General features: G+C 32.0%; 2 protein-coding genes and 2 long non-coding RNA genes across 4 annotated transcripts; 2 read left to right on the top strand and 2 right to left on the bottom strand.

Annotated features, from left to right (window-relative positions):
• Positions 1-7,192: 7,192 nt before the first annotated feature.
• Positions 7,193-10,461, top strand: LOC121130707 (uncharacterized). Its single transcript, XR_005868793.2, has 4 exons — positions 7,193-8,135; positions 8,264-8,343; positions 8,522-8,815; positions 8,891-10,461. It is a non-coding gene; the product is annotated as an uncharacterized lncRNA (long non-coding RNA).
• Positions 10,462-10,934: 473 nt separating this feature from the next.
• LOC121131878 (uncharacterized) lies at positions 10,935-12,081 on the bottom strand. Its single transcript, XR_005869186.2, has 2 exons — positions 11,975-12,081; positions 10,935-11,923 (listed from the first exon to the last, which is right to left on the bottom strand). It is a non-coding gene; the product is annotated as an uncharacterized lncRNA (long non-coding RNA).
• A 1,945-nt stretch (positions 12,082-14,026) lies between these two features.
• On the top strand, positions 14,027-15,239 carry LOC121131877 (uncharacterized). Its single transcript, XM_040727275.2, has 4 exons — positions 14,027-14,250; positions 14,354-14,467; positions 14,527-14,929; positions 14,996-15,239. The coding sequence occupies exons 2-4, from the start codon at positions 14,356-14,358 to the stop codon at positions 15,129-15,131; spliced, it is 651 nt and encodes a 216-aa protein (XP_040583209.1). The 5' UTR covers positions 14,027-14,250; positions 14,354-14,355; the 3' UTR covers positions 15,132-15,239.
• Positions 15,240-15,305: 66 nt separating this feature from the next.
• LOC121131876 (uncharacterized) lies at positions 15,306-17,559 on the bottom strand. The gene is made up of 4 exons (XM_040727274.2): positions 17,254-17,559; positions 17,089-17,183; positions 15,925-17,022; positions 15,306-15,867 (listed from the first exon to the last, which is right to left on the bottom strand). The coding sequence occupies exons 1-4, from the start codon at positions 17,422-17,424 to the stop codon at positions 15,357-15,359; spliced, it is 1,875 nt and encodes a 624-aa protein (XP_040583208.1). The 5' UTR covers positions 17,425-17,559; the 3' UTR covers positions 15,306-15,356.
• Positions 17,560-17,794: the final 235 nt, after the last annotated feature.

The raw sequence follows: 17,794 nt of genomic DNA, 5'->3' as shown, positions 1-17,794 counted from the left end.
CCTATAAATATAGGGTCTCTCCTAACATCAGCAAGCTTTTTAATGAAAAAATAAGCTAAATTTTTCGTATATGGGCTTTAAACTTCTTCCGCACAGTTCATTGTTATCACGTAATTTGACTAAGATTAATCTAATGTAATTTAACAGAAGTCAACGTTTCGGACAAGGTTATGTATTTTTCTTAAGATTTAACTAGAAACCTAAAGTATTAATTAAAAGCATAGTTTATAGTTACTGAAACATAATTATGATCTAAAAAATTTTAAAAGTTATTTTAAAACAAAAATACATTACCTTAATCATTCTATTTATATTTGTTGATCGAGGTTACGTGAATCCTGAACTTAATTCATATACATTGTTTTTGATTACTTTTTATTTTAACCATCTTTTCTTAAACAAAAAATATAATATAAAGAACTAAAAGGGCAATGCGGGCAGTCCAGATGAATTGACAGTCTTCTTTTGTAGTGCGTTAAACAGCTGACATTTAGAACAACAAATATATATCATGGACGTCTCTAAGCTTCTGGACTGCACTCTTCAGAAGAAAAGACGCACGCCGGCTCCATCAAGCGACTGGATGTTTTGCCTTGTATTATTAAAATTATTCACCGTATAGAAGAAGAAGTACTTAGTTTTGGTGTGACGACGTTATTGTTTTCAATAAATTATATAGTGATTTTTAATTATTTAATTGTTTTTACTTGGAAAAGAATGGGATGGAAATGCTGTGCACCAGGATGTAGACAGGGGTATGACGGTACCCCCAAGAACCCTGACATTAGTTACCACAAATTTCCTGGTTTCAATGTACCCCCTAATCCTCATCTTTAGTCATGCTGGGAAAGGGTAATACCAAGATCAATCACGGATCTTCAAACCAAAACAACCATTTAAACAATAACAGAAAATTCAAGGATATGTTGCCTACATTTTAAAGAGGAAGACTTCATTACTAATTCCGTTGACAAGCGACATGGCAAAAGCCGGGAGTATAGAAGGCAACTTCGTAGTCGGCAAAGCAGCTCAAACTTCTCATAATTGTAGTACTATTTGTTAGTTTATGACTTGCAGACGCTTGAAAAATGATGATGTCCCCTCAGTTTTTCCAAAGCAAAGCAATGCCATCCTTAAGCCTCCGGACTACCTTTCCTTCTCATCACCACCACCAAGGCCAACTCGAGCTTCCACTAATAGTCAAAGACTCCAACTTGAACACCAACGTCAAGAGGCCTTGGAGTCTGAAATGTTCAATGAGGAAGAAGTGCACACGTCAACTGATATGTTTGATAAGTTATCACGGGAGACATTGCCATCAGGATTTCTTCTTATAAAAGCACCCAAATTGTCGTTCGTAAAACTTGAAGCTACTCAGAACAAGGGCCTAGAAATCAAAGCAGGTTTGGAAATCGAGGACAACCTCACCTTCAAAGTTTTTCTACGACATGAGAGGATCAGCAACACTTCAGTCTCTCACTGTCTTGGATTAAAACCGAATAAGATCAATTCCGTGACTGAAGCTATTAATATTGCTGCATATCTTGGATCAAAGGAACAATTGACTCAATATGACACCTGTGAAGTCATTATGAGCTTGTTGTATAGATTGAAAGAATCCCATGACTTGGAGACACGCCAAACATCAAAGTTGGAACTTTTAATAGAGCAGTTGACACTACTCTTCAGAACCCAAAAGCGAGGAGGTACAGTGCAGGCCTTCTTTCTGTTGCAAAATATGAGTACTGCCCTCTACGTCTAAATTTATATATCAAATACTCTCACAATTCCATGACCCCAGCATCTTAGTGCCCTTTCAAGTACTGTAACTGTGGAGGCAAGTTTGCCAGTTTCAACTTTAGAATATTTAAGTAACAGAATAAAAGACCTGAACAGAAGAGAACGAAATGTGACTCTCATAATTGATGAGGTCTACTCTGCTCAAAGAGTGGAGTTTGTGAGAGGCAAGTTTCTAGAAACTGAGAACAATCAAATCACTAAAACGGTCCCACCTTTATGATAAAGTCTCCTGGGGAAAATACATGGATGTTGCATCTCTTATCCCCGTGGCAAAATTTGAATGCCGAATTCATCTTTATTCAGTATATAGTCATCAGGCAGCACTATACCAAATTGGATTTATTGTTGTAGCCTTATCTGTCGATAACCACCCAGCCAACAGGAACTTTTACTCGCAGCTTCTTTGTGCTGGTCATATACAAACATCCATAATTCATCCTCACAATAATTATCTCAAGGTGCATCTCCTCTTCGATTCTGTGCACAATTTCAAAAATATCTATAACTGTTTTCAGCGGCAAGAATACTTCAATATCCCCTGAACTCTCTGGGTGTCAAAACGTTTTTACGTCCCAATTTTGCTCACATTAAAGAGATCTATCACAAGGAACCCACGTATAAAGTAAGACATGCTCATAAACTTACTCTCAAGTCTCTTCATCCGACAGCAATGGAAAAGACGAACGTGCAGTTAGCTGATTCTATTTTTTATGAATCAACCATTGGAGCCATTAAGTTTTACTTCAATGAAAGACCTGAGTTCATGGACACAGTTGAGTTTCTTGAATTTGTGCGGACCATGTGGAACATCTTAAATGTAAAGACACAAACAGTTGGGCTGAGGAAAAATGACAATATTAGAAAACCCATCACAAAAGAAAATCGTGCTGGTTTGTCCTTCCTCAAAGAGTTTGCCATCTTACTCACTGTTTGGGAAGATAGTGGTGAAAGAGAACTCACGAAAGTTACTTTTTTGGCAACTAAGTATACTTGTTTGGCTGCAGCAGATCTTGCTGAGTACTTGCTGGATACTGAGAATAAGGACTTCGACTATATATTGCTTGCCATATTCCAGTCTGACAGTATAGAGGGAAGATTCAGCTCGTATAGACAACTATGTGGAACTAATTATTATATTAGTGTTAGACAGATATTGGAGGCAGAAAAGAAAATCAGGTTAAAGTGTCTCGTAAAATTCATTTGTATGACTATCTTTGAGATTAAGGCTGATGTAGACGGGAATAAAGTTGAAATACTTCCCATTGATTGGGATCCTTCAGACCTAGAGAAAATGAGCAGTATTGGAGAAAGTAATGGATTGTATTTTGTTGCTGTTTCCATCACATTCTCTCTCAATAAGAAAACGAAGTATTCATAATGCAGTTCTCTTTTGGTTGGCAATGACTCTCCATTTAACACTGGCATAAGATTGATGGCTGAATCCGAAGAGGAACAAGTTAATTTGGATTAGTTGATAAAAATTATGAATAGAGGAGGTCTCTCAACTTCAACCGATATCGTATTTCTTACTTGTCGTTACACTCATTCTTTATTTAACTTCATCACCAACGTACAGAAAAGAAAGGATTCACTTCTTAACACCTCGAATCCAAGAGCTTCTTTTGTAATTACGTTTCGGGGGGAAATGCTGGATAGTTCTGATTCAACTATTGAAGCTATGAATGCTATTGCTTGCAGACAAGGTCACAAATGGAGTAGTTTGCACGGCAAGATTTCCCTAATTCTCTTCAATGTGATGGGCAAGAATTTGGTCAGTCAAATAAATGATAGGGTCCGTCAAGGGAGCAGAAAAAGGACTCTAAATCAGAACACAGCTAAGAATGTCAAGGCCTCTTCAATAAAGATTTCGAAGCTTCAATCAGGCCCCACTTAATTATGTACATGTTAATATATTACTTGAATTCTCTTTTATTGTCTAATAAAAACAATTACAATTATCATATTAGTTATAAAAACTTCCTATTCCTTTTTAAGACTGTCAGCCACTTTCTGTAGCGCGCTTTTACAGTGAGGTGTCCATAGAGAAGAGACGTCCGTGTGTATTTAAAAGATTAAGCAAGATTAATAGATATACAAGGTTAGACCATAATGTAATCGGGCTTGCTAGAATTTTCAATCAGATGTATTGAACCAAGGACTCCTTTAAGAAGGACAGAACACTGCGCTCACGCGTTTTCAATATGGGTATTTGTTTATTCTATATCAATATGGAATGTCTCTCTTAAAGTGTTTTGCTACAAAATAAAGAGTTTTTAAAAGTATTTTGCTAGGGAAAATCATCAAAATAATAAAAATGAGGCTATATATTTCTAATAGAAGTGGTATTTTATTTGTACTTTAATCAAAATAAACATTAAAAACATATAAAAAAGAAAAGGCACTATCAACAAGTAAAAAGTTGGTCCAAGTCTAGAAGTCAGAAGATTTTGATTGAAATCTAGCTTTTTTTCTATTAGCTTCTGAATTCGTAGATCCCATTCTCTTTTTTGTTAAGAATCGGATGTCATCATTCAGTTAAGCACTTTAATTTTTACCCATGACATTAAACAAAGCGAATGAAATTCTTTGAAGAAAAGCTGACCAGGAGTGTCCTTCCTTGCACTTTACTCTCACAACGGCGATAATGTCAGAGTTTAAACTGGCTTGCATCCTGTCAATGAATGTGGTAACAAATGAAGCTCTAGGATTTGGGGTGCGAAGTAAACATTAATAATTAAGTATTATAAAATATCTACCATTATGATTACGTCGTATTTATTATATAATAGATTATAGTTAATAGTTACACCGTATAATAATTTATGTTGTATTGATATAGTCTGATAGAGCTTTATATATTTGATATCGTAACAAACACTTCACAGGAGCCACTATACACATAATAAAAATAATCATTATTACAATCACGATACTAATGATTGCTGTAATAATATTGTCGTATAAGTAGTTACTAATTACACCATTATTTCCTTTAAAATCTTCCATATAGCTTAAAGTTAAGCTCTCATTCAAAAATCAATTTATTATTGGAGTTTTTTCAGTAAGTAACTTTGTAATATAGAAGGGGATTTGATATGAATTAAGTGCTGATTTATTGCTTCAAGAATTAATGTTTATAAATTAATAATGTTTTAACTTTTATATAATTTACATTCCCATGTGTGAACCACATCTACAAATGCATATAATATTTAATATTACAATCAAATTTTCTTAATTAATAGTTCCATTTTCGCTACTTAACTTCATCATTGCATTTTTAAGTAACTTGTTTATTTCGTTATCTCTCATTATTTTGAATGTCTTTAGATTATAATTTTTTATGCTCTAACTCAACAAGATAAATAGTTTGTAGAAGCCTTATTAGTGTAATTATTAATATTAAGTTTTTCTCAAAATAAGTCATATTTAGTTTTAAGTAACTAATTATTATGATATGAGGTATCTGTTATGGCTTCATAGATTTTGGAAACATGGTTTTCAACAAATCCTTGTAATAGCTCGGGCACATTGCTAGTGGGAACTGAATTTAAATGCATTTATAGGCATATAAACTTCAAGATTTATAATCACATTTTTTATCCTTATTTACAATGACAATTGAAATTAAAATAAAATATACTTTATTAGTTTATAAAATGTTAAAACTTTTAATATGAACAATGTCACTAATGTAAAATGTTATTATAAAATTAAAAATATGATAATCATTAATATAATAAACAATGTTTTGTAATTAATTAATAATCATAATATGTAAGAAATATTATATTAATTCAAATTAATTTACAATTATAATATGTATGAAATATAAAATAATTAATTTTATAATTTTACAACAAATTTTTTTCTTCGCATCGCATACATAAAAAATATTAAATAATAACACTGTCCAACAGAAAAAAAAACAAAAAAACAGTATATGCTCTATTTAATAGAATTTGATCCCCTAATTCCAAATATGCCTTATTTTTTCTCTCTTAGCTTCGTGGCTTTCAGAAAAAGGCCATCAATTTTTTGTTATTTTTGGCTATTTTTAAGGTTCAAAGGTGTTTTAATCCCTCAGTGTTGATGATAGAGAAAAATTATGTATGTATATTTTAAAGCTGAATGTTAAAAAATTATAAAACCATTTTTAAAATGTCTGCATCATACTTTTAACAAAGATAATTCGAGTATATAAATTATGGTTACCAGCAATATATTTTGACTCACAAGATCCCGTAGAACTATTTTTTTGTGCTTTATGTTGCAGATTGGGACAAAATAATATTCCAACATCATGTCAACTTTAAGTAATTTTATAATACTTCTTAAATTTTAAATATTAATTAAACAAACACAAATTTCTTCTTAATTTTAGGCAAGTTATAAAAGGCTCTTTGTCCATCAGGAAGACAAAAGAGGATATGGAAACTGATTGACTGTGGATGACACTATTATACTTGCTCCTGGAAACTGTAAGTAGATGGACTCTGGAGCAATTTCCTTAATTAAGTAGTTAGATATTCCTCCACTTAAGGAAGAACATGATTTGTGTGAGATTCAACCTCCCTTACTTCCTACACTCTCTTCATTTAAGGAATCTGTGATCAGCTATATCACTGGATTTGTTATCCTCGAATTACATAGACGTCTTTGTTGCATATCTTGCAAATGCAAATCAGCTTTAACAGATTCATCCAAAGTTGATCACAGCAATTTAGCATTGATTAAAAGAAAAGATTTAGGAGGCCTTATCTACCCTTCACAAAATGCAATTGCTGTGTGTCATGAAACTGAACAAGTCTATTTTCAATTGATTTTAATTGACAAAGCTGCTCTTTTTAATCAAAAATGAATTCATCTTTCAATTGACAGCCAAGTATTAAAAAGAATTAGTTAAAAACAGAATGAGATTTTTAATGTTCTTAATCAACATTTATTAGATGGAAATCCAATGAACAATCACATTTTTCTATTGATCAAGGAGTTGGCATCAATTTATTCCAGGATCCGACTTTTTCATCAAGGGAGAGTTGATAATCTTAAATTGCACTCGAAATATGCAAGGAAGACAAATTGCAAGGCAGTTTTATTCCGTGGACAAAAGTTGTATTCATTTCACTATATACGAAATTATTATATACATTAAAAACTTGAATTTTATTTACGCCAAAATAATATTATAGAACAGAAGTAGCACTTATTACATAATACTTAAATAATAATATCATAAATAACTAAAAAATAATTAATAAATATGTTTACAGGACCCCAATTTAAAAAATTATAACAAAAAATAAAAATGAATAATACAGAAATGTTAACACTTAACTATTTAATTCGGGTAGATAATTTCTTGTTCTCTTCTGTTTCTCCTACTCTTCATTCGGGAGACGCGTTGCTATTCTAGTTCTTTGATATATTTTTGTCTTGTCTCCTCTTTCCATTTTAGTCTCTTAGATGTGTACTACAATATTGCTAATCGAAACATTGTAAAAAAAAAAAAAAAAACTCTTAATCTCTCAAAATTTACATAAAAAGTAGAGTATTTTTGAATATAAGAACGGGGCATTTCTATGCAAACAAAAATAAATAAATCAATTGTGACGTCACGGACGGGATACAGCTATATTCTTTAAACGTACAAAGTATATAAATTATTGTTCTATTTCTTTGACATTTTTCTACTTTTCAAGCAAGATCCTTTTATGACATAGGTGCAATAAGTTAAAAAATATTAGGGAGATGAAGTAACATATCAGGGGAAGGTGGCAAGATTCTCCTTGGGGAGGGGTTGCTAGCCATTTTAAGGATTTCAAATTTCCTGTGTCACCGTTATTGGCTTCCTAATAGTTACAAGTAATAAATATTACTATGAAATTCTTGGGAGGGCCTGGGCCCCATCGGCTCCCCAGTTCCATCAACTATAAACAATATATCAGTATATCACTAATATGAAATTTAGAGGCTTGTGTATTATACTAACGATTATATAATGAACAGCAGATGTGCTTCACTTTTTATTGAAGGATAAATTTATAATGCAGAACATAGGAAATAATAAGAATTGGTTTTTGCCGTAGATAAGTTATATACTATACATATATAAAATAATCTATTTGGTAATAATTCATATTATATTGAATATTTGGATAAATTATAATTAAACTTAAAAATGGCCGATTTGCTTTTTTCCTCTTATTTTTTCACTCCCTCCAGTATAAAAATTCTAATTGTGCATTGAGGCATCTTATTCGTATCATTGTCCTTGTTTTGGCAAAGAGATTCAGAACAGCCTTGTCATACTTGCCTCCAACGATCTAATAGAGGTAAATGGAATTCACTCTTATTTCCCCTACCAATGACCTTAAATGTATTCAAAAACAATTCAATTTTATCCAATGCAATAAATTGATCTTCTTCCTAATTTTTTCTCTCTTAGCCTCGTGGCCTTCAGAAAAAGGCCATACATTTTGGGTTATTTTTAAGGTTCAAAGCTGTTTTAATCCCTCAGTGTTGATGATAGAGATAAATGATGTAAGTATATTTTAAAGCTGAATGTTAAAAAATTATAAAACTATTTTTAAAATGTCTGCATCATACTTTTAACTTTTAACAAAGATAATTCCAGTTAAAAGTATGATGCAGACATTTAAAAAAATTTCAATCTTTGGCTGCAGCAGATCTTGCATGAGTCCAGTGTGGTTCTCTTTAGGATACTGGCTAAAAGCTGATGAGTACGTCCAATTTTTGGACACCAAAATTCTCCCATGGATCAAATCCATTGTTGGAAATTCTCCTTGGGTATTCCAACAAGATGGAGCACCTGCACACACTACAAAGAACCCTCAAGAGTGGCTCCAGACCAAAATGCACTTTTTGGCAAAGGAATTCTGGCCACCGCAGAGCCCAGACCTTAAACCCCTAGACTATTCCATCAAGCGCCGAGTAAATTCAGAGTGTCTGCTGCAGCTTCCGCTACCACCTAGAACTCACCATCAATTCTGAGGTCGGATACATTGACTAAAACATTTTCTTTGGGTTTCAATTAATAATTAATAAACTTGTTTCCTAATTCACCCAGGATCCTGCAATGGACTTGAATACTTAGTGTGTTAAAATGGTTAAATAATAACGGTATGTATGTGAGAAAATATATTAAGCAAGAAAAATAGAAGGACTTCATGAAAAAACTTATTTAATAATAGGATTATAGAAGATATTGAAAAAACTAGGGATCTGAGTTAATTTATTCTAAATAGACCATGAACAATTTACAAGTGTATTTTTTTGTCGTTCACTTTTTTTAATTCATTCATGAAAGATTTTTGAATGATGAACGATTAGCACATTTGAACTATTATTAACATGCCTGATTCTTATTTTCAATATCTTCAACCTTGGGATTGTCAAGCCAATTATTTTGAAGGAATCTTCTTCCAACATTATTATAGAATATAAAAACGAGACTAAAAAAAATATCCGTGCAAATCAAAACATAATTTTCTATTCTATAATTTTTGAGTGTTTCTATGATTAAATTACGACCAAAAAGTTGCACTTTTCCAGGTGTTTTAAGCATCATGTTACTCTCATGCAAAGTATTTTACAGAGTGACAGAGAAAAAGTAGCTTTTTAAGCAAATTTGACTGTAATTATAGTTAAAGGAGCTGATTCATTTCAACTGTTAAATAATACATAGATCATAATATAACTGTGAATCTAGAGCAAAAGTATAACAAATACAATAGTTATTATTGTTGAAGATATCGGCAATTAATCTTTGCAAAATCAATATTTATTAGGTAAATTTTTACTCATAATTACATCTGTTACACAATTTGTTAACGTAAAATTTAAAAATTAATATTATTGAATATTTCAATAAAGTATTCGTCTTTAATATTAATGAAAAAAATACTTTCATCGTTGTAAAACTTGATTGTTCAGGCCCCCAAAATAGCCGATATCAGCAATGTTACAAGAACAAGGTTAGACAACAAGAAATTTCAAACGATTTTGATACCTGACATGATTTTATAAGTTTTAAATCATTTAATATTTCTTATGAATCAATCTGGGGGTTGAGCTCATCCATATATAAATTATCATCCATTCAATTCTACTTACTTCATTCTTTAATAATTACGAGTATTTCATTTTAAAATAGTTTCATTACTTATAAGGAAGTACTTCAGGTAAGAGGGAACAAATTGACTAAGTATAATTTTACAAAAGAGCGGATGCTCCGTGCTCGAATGAATGAGCCAACTGGATCCAAATACAAAAAAAAAAATCATGGAAACATACAGTTCTTTAGAATTCCTTTTCCAAAAAATACAAGATAACTAATTAGAAGGAGACAATGATTATCTAACCTTAAATATTCCTCTAATTGGAAACCAGCTCCGACCTCACTGATTTGTGAAAAACATTTTGAAGACAAAATGTTTCTTACCACCGGATAGTAAGAATCGTCAATCCAGCGTAGTAGAATTAGACTTGTCAGCCTTTAATTCTGAAGACCAAGTGATATGAGTTCCAATGGAAATGTTCAGCCCTCTAACAATTTCATCAAGTTTACATTCAATTCCATTTAATTTTAATATGCAATAAGTTGAAGTTAAAAGCATATGCCATGACTGGCATTTATACTTAAAAGAGATAAAACATTTAAATTATTTTATATCTTCAATAAAATAAAAAAATTGAAATTATGAGTAAAAAAATTAATTGTCTTGAAGACGAAAGTATTTCAAAACTTAATTTTTCAATTCTGATTTTCTAAATAATTTGAAATTTAAAAATTCAACAAATTCAATTATCACAATGACTTGATCTTTAATGCTGGGATTGACGAAGTAACATGATTTTTCATAGATTCAATTCGCCATGGGGTGACAGTCAATACAATTTACTAATAACAATACATATGAATCGACTATATTTGGCATTGGATTGAATTATAGAATTGATGATGACCAGGCTAAAGAGTTAACATAGAATAATCCTTCTATTTCATTTACCAAATGGGTTTGAGTGAAATCAAACAGTCTTCTTCGTAGATTGTATTGACAGACTTGGAGGAGGGGGAGGAGGTACTGCCAATTCTTTGAAATAAAAGAGCATTTTTTCTTTTGAAAGTCTTTCATTTTTAATATATGTTTAGTATGATTTAATAGAAGATACAATAACTATTTATATGTAATAGCAGAACATAATATACTTTACAGTCCAAACTATAGAGAATAGAGTCCAGCTTTTATAATTGACCTTGTAGACCGTACATCATGGACTCAACCTAATAAATGGAATTAATGTAAATGTGGTGAAGATAAGTTATTTCTGCGTGATCTACATCAAGGACACCGAAGGACTCTGATGATTGAAATAGGTTTCTTAGAGACGAAGCAGTGTGTACTTAAGTAGGAATGGGCACACGGATTTCAATGAAGGAGTTGAGGATGGAGGGAAATAGTAAGTAACTCTTTCTGTTTCTGAGTTACACACAGTCTTTAATTAAGTTGGAGTGTTTTTATGGAGCTTCTTGTTTCTTGAGAAGTCAATGATAAGCCCGTAGGAGATCTGTAGGAAATGATGTATTCTTGAAGATAAAGACAATGAGTCAATAGGTGAGAAGTGACACAGATCGCAGATGTTGATGTGTAGGGCATCTGTCCTCTCAAGGATCCTTCTCTACAAGGAGATAATATCCCATCCAGGGAGTGAGGAAGCAAGAAGGAATATCCCTTGAACAAAAACAGACGTTGTAGAAAGGAGATGAAGGCATTTGACTCGCCTGAAACCATTTGAGGAATGTGGATCTCTATATCATATATGTGAATGCTTTTTAGGAAGATCTATTGTATGAAATCCCTCTGAAAACAATGTCTTTAGGATCCAGGGAGTTCTCCAGTTCTTTTAGCTCGCATTCCTCCTTCTCCTGAGTAATAAATAACTAATAGACAGTAATAATAGTCGCTATAATTCCAAGTCGTAGCTACTAGTGTCTATAAATTGTGCGAGGGAAAAAGAAGTCGTAATCCCTCCATTATATAGTTCGTGTCCTAACAATTACTCATTAGTATTACTAGTCTATTACACAATTAGCCTATTACTTTTAAATTTGAAAAATTAAATTGGTTTTTCATATTTATTAATTATTTACCTACTCAGCTGTTGCTTCATGAACGCACCCTAGCGGGGGGAAATGCATCTTGTTTCGACTCAAATAATAAAAAATCATGACGAAATAGTCTTTAATACGCTACTTTCTTTTAACGCTTTAACCTAACCTTGTTCTAGTAACGTTGGGTCTCAGCCCTGGTGACGTCATTAGTAAACGTTTTATTGGATGATGGTTTTTCTATATCTTATGAATGTTATGATACAATTTTTGCCTCATGAGGGGAATACTGATTGAAGCGGTGTTACTGTATGCAGGGAACACTGAAATGAATATGGAATGCGCTCTTTTTTGTTTTTATTTTACAAGAGTGCAAAGAAGAAATGAATCATTCATTTTTTACATACATATAGTCATTCCAAATGATTATTCTAGTTTTTACTGATATATCTTATATTTATGTATAATTATGTATGTACATTTTTGTAAAGATGTATAATTACCAAATAAAAGTAGATATATAACAATTAACAATTGTTGAAAACAAAAATACGTTACTAACTTTAACCACAAAGTCTCTAAGTACAATAAAATGATATATTTATTATATTTTCACTGGAATTATTTAATGAATTTATTAACTATTTCATGTAATAAATTGATATTTTGCATTTATTATTTAGACATAATTATTTATTGTTTTCCAGGTTGTAGGACTGGTTATCCTAAGAAAAAAACTCATCAAAATCATAGTGAGGAAGAAATTGTTGAAGAAATGCATTAGCTTCATAAGTTTCCAAAAGATTCTGAACTTAAATTATTGGTCAATTCCATCGAAAGAAAAAACTAGGAGGCAAATCAATAATCTGTAGCAAGCATTTTCCTACTTCAGCTTTTATTCATGAAAGAACGGATACAAATTCAACTCGGCAAAAATATTTAGTCCACTTAAACGACATAAATTAAAATCGGATGCTGTTCTAACAGTATTTCCAGATATTCCAAAAAACTTGTGAAAACAAACTTTTCCTGAAAAGACAACAACCTTATCTACTTCTACTAAAAGGTTATACTTAAGAAAAGGCATATTAACATTTTAAAGTAGTTTAAAGTGCATTGTATCTTTTCAGATTTGAGTAAGATAGACTTTGTCTTAATTCTCAAATTGAATGTTTATTTCAAGAAGATGAAATAAAAAATTTCACGGATATATAAAAAATTCTGGATAAATCGTGTTTACCCAAAGGCATTAATTTATTATATAATGAAGACTTCCGTCATGTTTATCGTCTTATCATCACATGATCTTGTACCTTACATTTTTTTTTGGTTTAAAAATGAATAATGACCTCTCTTTCTCAATTTTTTCAAAAGGACTTCCTATACCTATTGTCGAAGTGAATCATATATGTTCATCAAAGAGTCTGAGCTGTTATTCTGATATCAATAACTTTTTAGCATATCTAAAAAATAAACAAAATGAACACAAACTAGCATCAAACATAAATTATGCCATTGAGATATTGCAAGGAGCCGTACATCATTAAGACTTTAATTCGAAAAATCATATTAGCTTTATTATGGAACAACTTCATCTTCACTCTGTAAGTGCGAAAGGACGAAGATACTCTCCTGAATTTGTAGGAATTTCAATACTTTGGTACAATACAAGCCCAGCTTTATATAATCAAATTAGAGAATCTGGAATTCTTCTAATATTAAAAAAAATTCAAAGCTGAAATCAGATTGTATAGTGAATTAGGTCCTTTTTTTCTTCTATGTCATTTGTATATTCATATTGTACATATTATATTAGTTTCATTATCAAATTAAGTTCAATTAAAATTATGTGTTAAGTTTTCAATAAAAAAATTAAATTTTTAGTAGTTTAAAAAGGGTCATTTATGACTTATGAGCTGTTAAAGTTTCAATTTACTGCATTTACATTATTAATATGATAAATCTATTTGCACTCAAGTAAAAAAAAAAGCGGACGTCAAAAGAAGTAGTAATTTCAGTGTTCCTGCTATAATATTAATATGTATGCTTCTAGCTGTTTCCCCTTAACAGCTCTCACTCGCTTCATTCACGTGCATACAGTGAGTGAGTGTCAGACGACATTAGTATCATTTTCATTGTTATTCATATCGGTGGTTGTCCTAAGGAAAGTGTATTGGTCCTTTGTCATTTTGTTAATCTTTTTGAGAATAATAGTGTAACTTTGTTTTCAGTTTTTAAATCTTCTGTTATATAGAGTGAATTCGCACGATATCAAAATGAAAGGGTTTCATCATTAAGATTATGAAATGGAATTAGAGGCACGAAATATATTAATAACTAACATTAACATATAATAAAGTCTCTCATAGAACAAACTCATTCAAATTGAATTTCACTTATTTATTTCCTTTCTTTAAAAAGAGATGAGCAATTTTATTAAACTTCCTCCAAACGTCAAAATCATTCCAATTGATGTTAAGGAGTCCACCAATCGGAGCAAAGGGGATCGCGTCTCAGATACTTCCAGTGCCACAAGTGAGCGGTTGATTTATGAGGTTCAATATTTGAGTTTTCTAATTGTTACATTTTTTCAGGTTATAACTTCGTAGTGGAGAGGCGCTCCGAAGTCTTGGAGGATGTATTTAATAATACAAATGAACTTGATGGCTCGCAATTATCATTAGATGAAGATTCCGGCAGCAATTTGCGGAAAAAAATCATTCCGGACATAAATTTAACCTATGAAAGACTGGTCTCCATAAGTACAAGAGAGCTCAACATTCTTCTGAAGGATCTCTCGAAGAAGCGAAGGATGGAAATTAAAAATACTCGTCGCACCTTAAAGAATCGAGGATATGCTGCGGATTCCAGGACAAGAAGCTTGATTGAAAAAGAAAAAATTGAAAAAGAGATAGAATTAATGAACAAAAAAAAGAATGAAGTATCTGAAGAGATGAATGTCTGCAAATATCGACTAAACGTTATCGTCGAATCCTGGTAAAATTTTCTTATTTGGCGACTCTAAAGTTGTTATTTTTTGCAATTATTTTTCTCATATTATAGTGATCACTTACTCCGCTCACTCGATAAGTATGACGATGCCGAAGAATTAAAAGCTGAGGTAAAGGCAACTGTTATGAAGGAATGCCCTTTTGCTGACAAAGAAATGGAGAAAAAGTTTCTGAGCCTGGCCACCTGATACTTAATCAATAGTTGAATTACAATATATGTATAATTGGAACAAACCATAGTCATGTACATACATATTTAATACTCTTATTCCTTATTATACCCTTCTATACTCTCATATGACTTAAAATTTCTTTTTTTCTTCTCTCCAAGACGTAACAATCATTCCCCCATTGTAACTTAATTTTAGGTATTAAATATATATTTATAAAAAGAATGTAAAATGTCATCTACATTATTTAGAATCAGGATTTGAATAGTTGACTCGGTGAGAGGTTTTATCAAAATGTTGTGCCAAAGAATCTTGTGTTGGGAAGAAAAGTTCACAGGATGGTTCCGTACATTGGAAGTGAGGAGCCACATCCTCGCCTTCTGAAATGTCTGACAAGAATTCATCGAGATTATAGGTTCCCTCTTCACTCTTGGATATTTTTTTCCGTGAACCAACACTGATTTGACTTTCCTTTTCAAAGATAGAATTGCAAGTGTGTAAAAGTCGATTTTCCTTGGAAGCAAAAATTTCTTTGCAGACGATACACTGTTCAGAAATTTGGTCATGTCGCTTTCGGAGATCTTTAAAACTGAAGCCTTTCGAATCCAAGATAGGCTCAAGTAACTTATGAGTGACCCCAACATGCACTACATGACCGAAAGGGCTCTTTGATAGAAAATTGCAGGGAGTGCCCTTGTTATCGAAACTGCACATAAATTTCTTATTACAAGGAGCCATTTTCATTAATTCTATCCTAAAATTAAGGCAGTATAAAATCTGTACTAACACGATAAAACTAAAATATTTATACTTAAAATGTATGCACAAATGCCGCAATCGTCCAAAAATGGTTCCTGAAGTGTGGGAACAAATGGGGCATTCGTAGCGTTGTGTAGAAGAGTTGATGGAGGATTTAGATTGAAGCCTCTTTAAAAAAAGGACCAAGGCCTCGTTTTGAATTCTTGAATCATTGCTGTTTAACATGATTGTGCTCAACAAGGAATGACTTATACCAAAGTGCAACACAGCTCCTGCCTCGTCTTTAATAGTAGCTGAACAATAAGGTTCCGGACAGTCTGACGGAAATGTTGTCATTTCGCTTGGAATAAGTTCGGATTTAAAATGTATTTTTGCATAGTGAGTTTTAAGGTTTAAAGTATTACTAAAAATTGACTCTTCATCTTGACATAGAATACATGTGTAGAACGTGGAATCTGAGCACGTACTGGATGAATCTTCTTTAGGATCACTTATACTTATATGTGTAGGATTTTTAGTTGACTTTGTGTCATCACCAACTTCTTTATTTACTTCTGGAACGTGAACGTCTTCAATTTCAAAGAGTTCACTCAAATAACATAATTCTTCGTAACTCATATCCATTTTATCAAGTTCCTCAGGATGCTGATTAAAAATATGTTTGACAAATTGGCTTCTCCTTTTAACATCCTCCTTTCGGTTCAAAACAGTCTCAAAGCTATTACACTCTATACATTCTTTGCCTATGATTAATAGTTTAGCAAGGCAATCCCCTTTGAAAATCTCCTTTGTATTTGTGGAGGACGTAGATTGTTTTGAACACACTTCCATGTGAGTTTTGAGTGCCGTTCTATGTAAGAATGATCCTTCACACCAACCGCATTTAATTATTTTGGAAGATAAAGCAGACTCCTGTGATATTTTAGATATGGATTCAATTCTCTCACGGCGTATGGGCTCTCCACAGTCATAGAAATGATCTGAGACCCAGGAACGTATATTTGAGGCAACCAATTCTCCTTTCTCGACGTTGTGTACGAATGAGGAATGGCAAATGGGACAAGTAATAGGGGAGGAGTTTTCATTTGGATCTTCAGGGTTATTGACATAGTATTTTTTAAATAGTCTGTATACATCTAAGTAATGCTGACTGGAAGAAAAAAGAAATTGAGAATAAGTAATGTATAATCCAATAATCCAAGGAATCATTAATTACTTTAGATGCTCCAAATATTCGTGAGTAGTAACGAAATCTGTGACTGAGCAGAAACTACAATTCACGTGAGCAGGTTCCGTACTAACAAGATGTATCTAAATAGAAGACAAATGAAAAAATGGGTTTAAGTACTTAATTTAAATTAGTATTACAAGGGATTCTTACATCAAAGATACTCTGAAAGTCCTCGACTCGATGATGTGCATTCTCCAAAAGACTATGTTCATGATCCTTCAATATCTTTTTTAATTGGGGAAACAAAGAACAGGACTCCTGAGGATATGCCTCTAATAGAGCAATGAGTCTATCACAAAAGGAACAGGATTCTTCAACCATATCCAGTCTTTTTACCGATAGTTAATTCCACAACTCATCGACAATGAATGAACTAAAAGTAAATACTAATAGCAAATATTAAATAACTTCAATAATATTTTGGAAGGAAAAATGACGTCATAAAGAGGTTGTGGGAATATATTTGATCAAAACTTTCCGAAAAATTATGAAAAATAGATTGATAACTTACAATGCTCTTAAAAAAGTTAATCCTGAATCAAGATTAATAGATATATACACATATATTCTGAACTAATGGATCAATTCATTTCTTGTGACAATAGATGAAAATAATATGATAATGGAAGAGGCTCTTTGTAATTTCTCCCTGAATAATTTACTTTTATTTTCCAAAGCTGTTATCATTATT

Source organism: Lepeophtheirus salmonis, chromosome 1, assembly GCF_016086655.4.
Source record: "Lepeophtheirus salmonis chromosome 1, UVic_Lsal_1.4, whole genome shotgun sequence".
Taxonomy (NCBI): Eukaryota; Metazoa; Arthropoda; class Copepoda; order Siphonostomatoida; family Caligidae; genus Lepeophtheirus; species Lepeophtheirus salmonis.
Note: the sequence above shows the minus strand (reverse complement) of the source record. Positions and strands in the feature narration are given on the sequence as shown.

Excerpts from the sequence above, each read along its gene's own strand:
- LOC121131877 (XM_040727275.2), top strand. The coding sequence starts at position 14,356 with ATGAGCAATTTTATTAAACTTCCTCCAAACGTCAAAATCATTCCAATT. Across the intron at positions 14,468-14,526 it reads AGATACTTCCAGTGCCACAA|GTTATAACTTCGTAGTGGAG; the intron begins GTGAGCGGTTGA and ends ACATTTTTTCAG. Across the intron at positions 14,930-14,995 it reads AACGTTATCGTCGAATCCTG|TGATCACTTACTCCGCTCAC; the intron begins GTAAAATTTTCT and ends CTCATATTATAG.
- LOC121131876 (XM_040727274.2), bottom strand. The coding sequence starts at position 17,424 with ATGGTTGAAGAATCCTGTTCCTTTTGTGATAGACTCATTGCTCTATTA. Across the intron at positions 17,023-17,088 it reads GAATATTTGGAGCATCTAAA|TCAGCATTACTTAGATGTAT; the intron begins GTAATTAATGAT and ends TTTTTCTTCCAG. Across the intron at positions 15,868-15,924 it reads CATTTGTGCATACATTTTAA|GATAGAATTAATGAAAATGG; the intron begins GTATAAATATTT and ends CCTTAATTTTAG.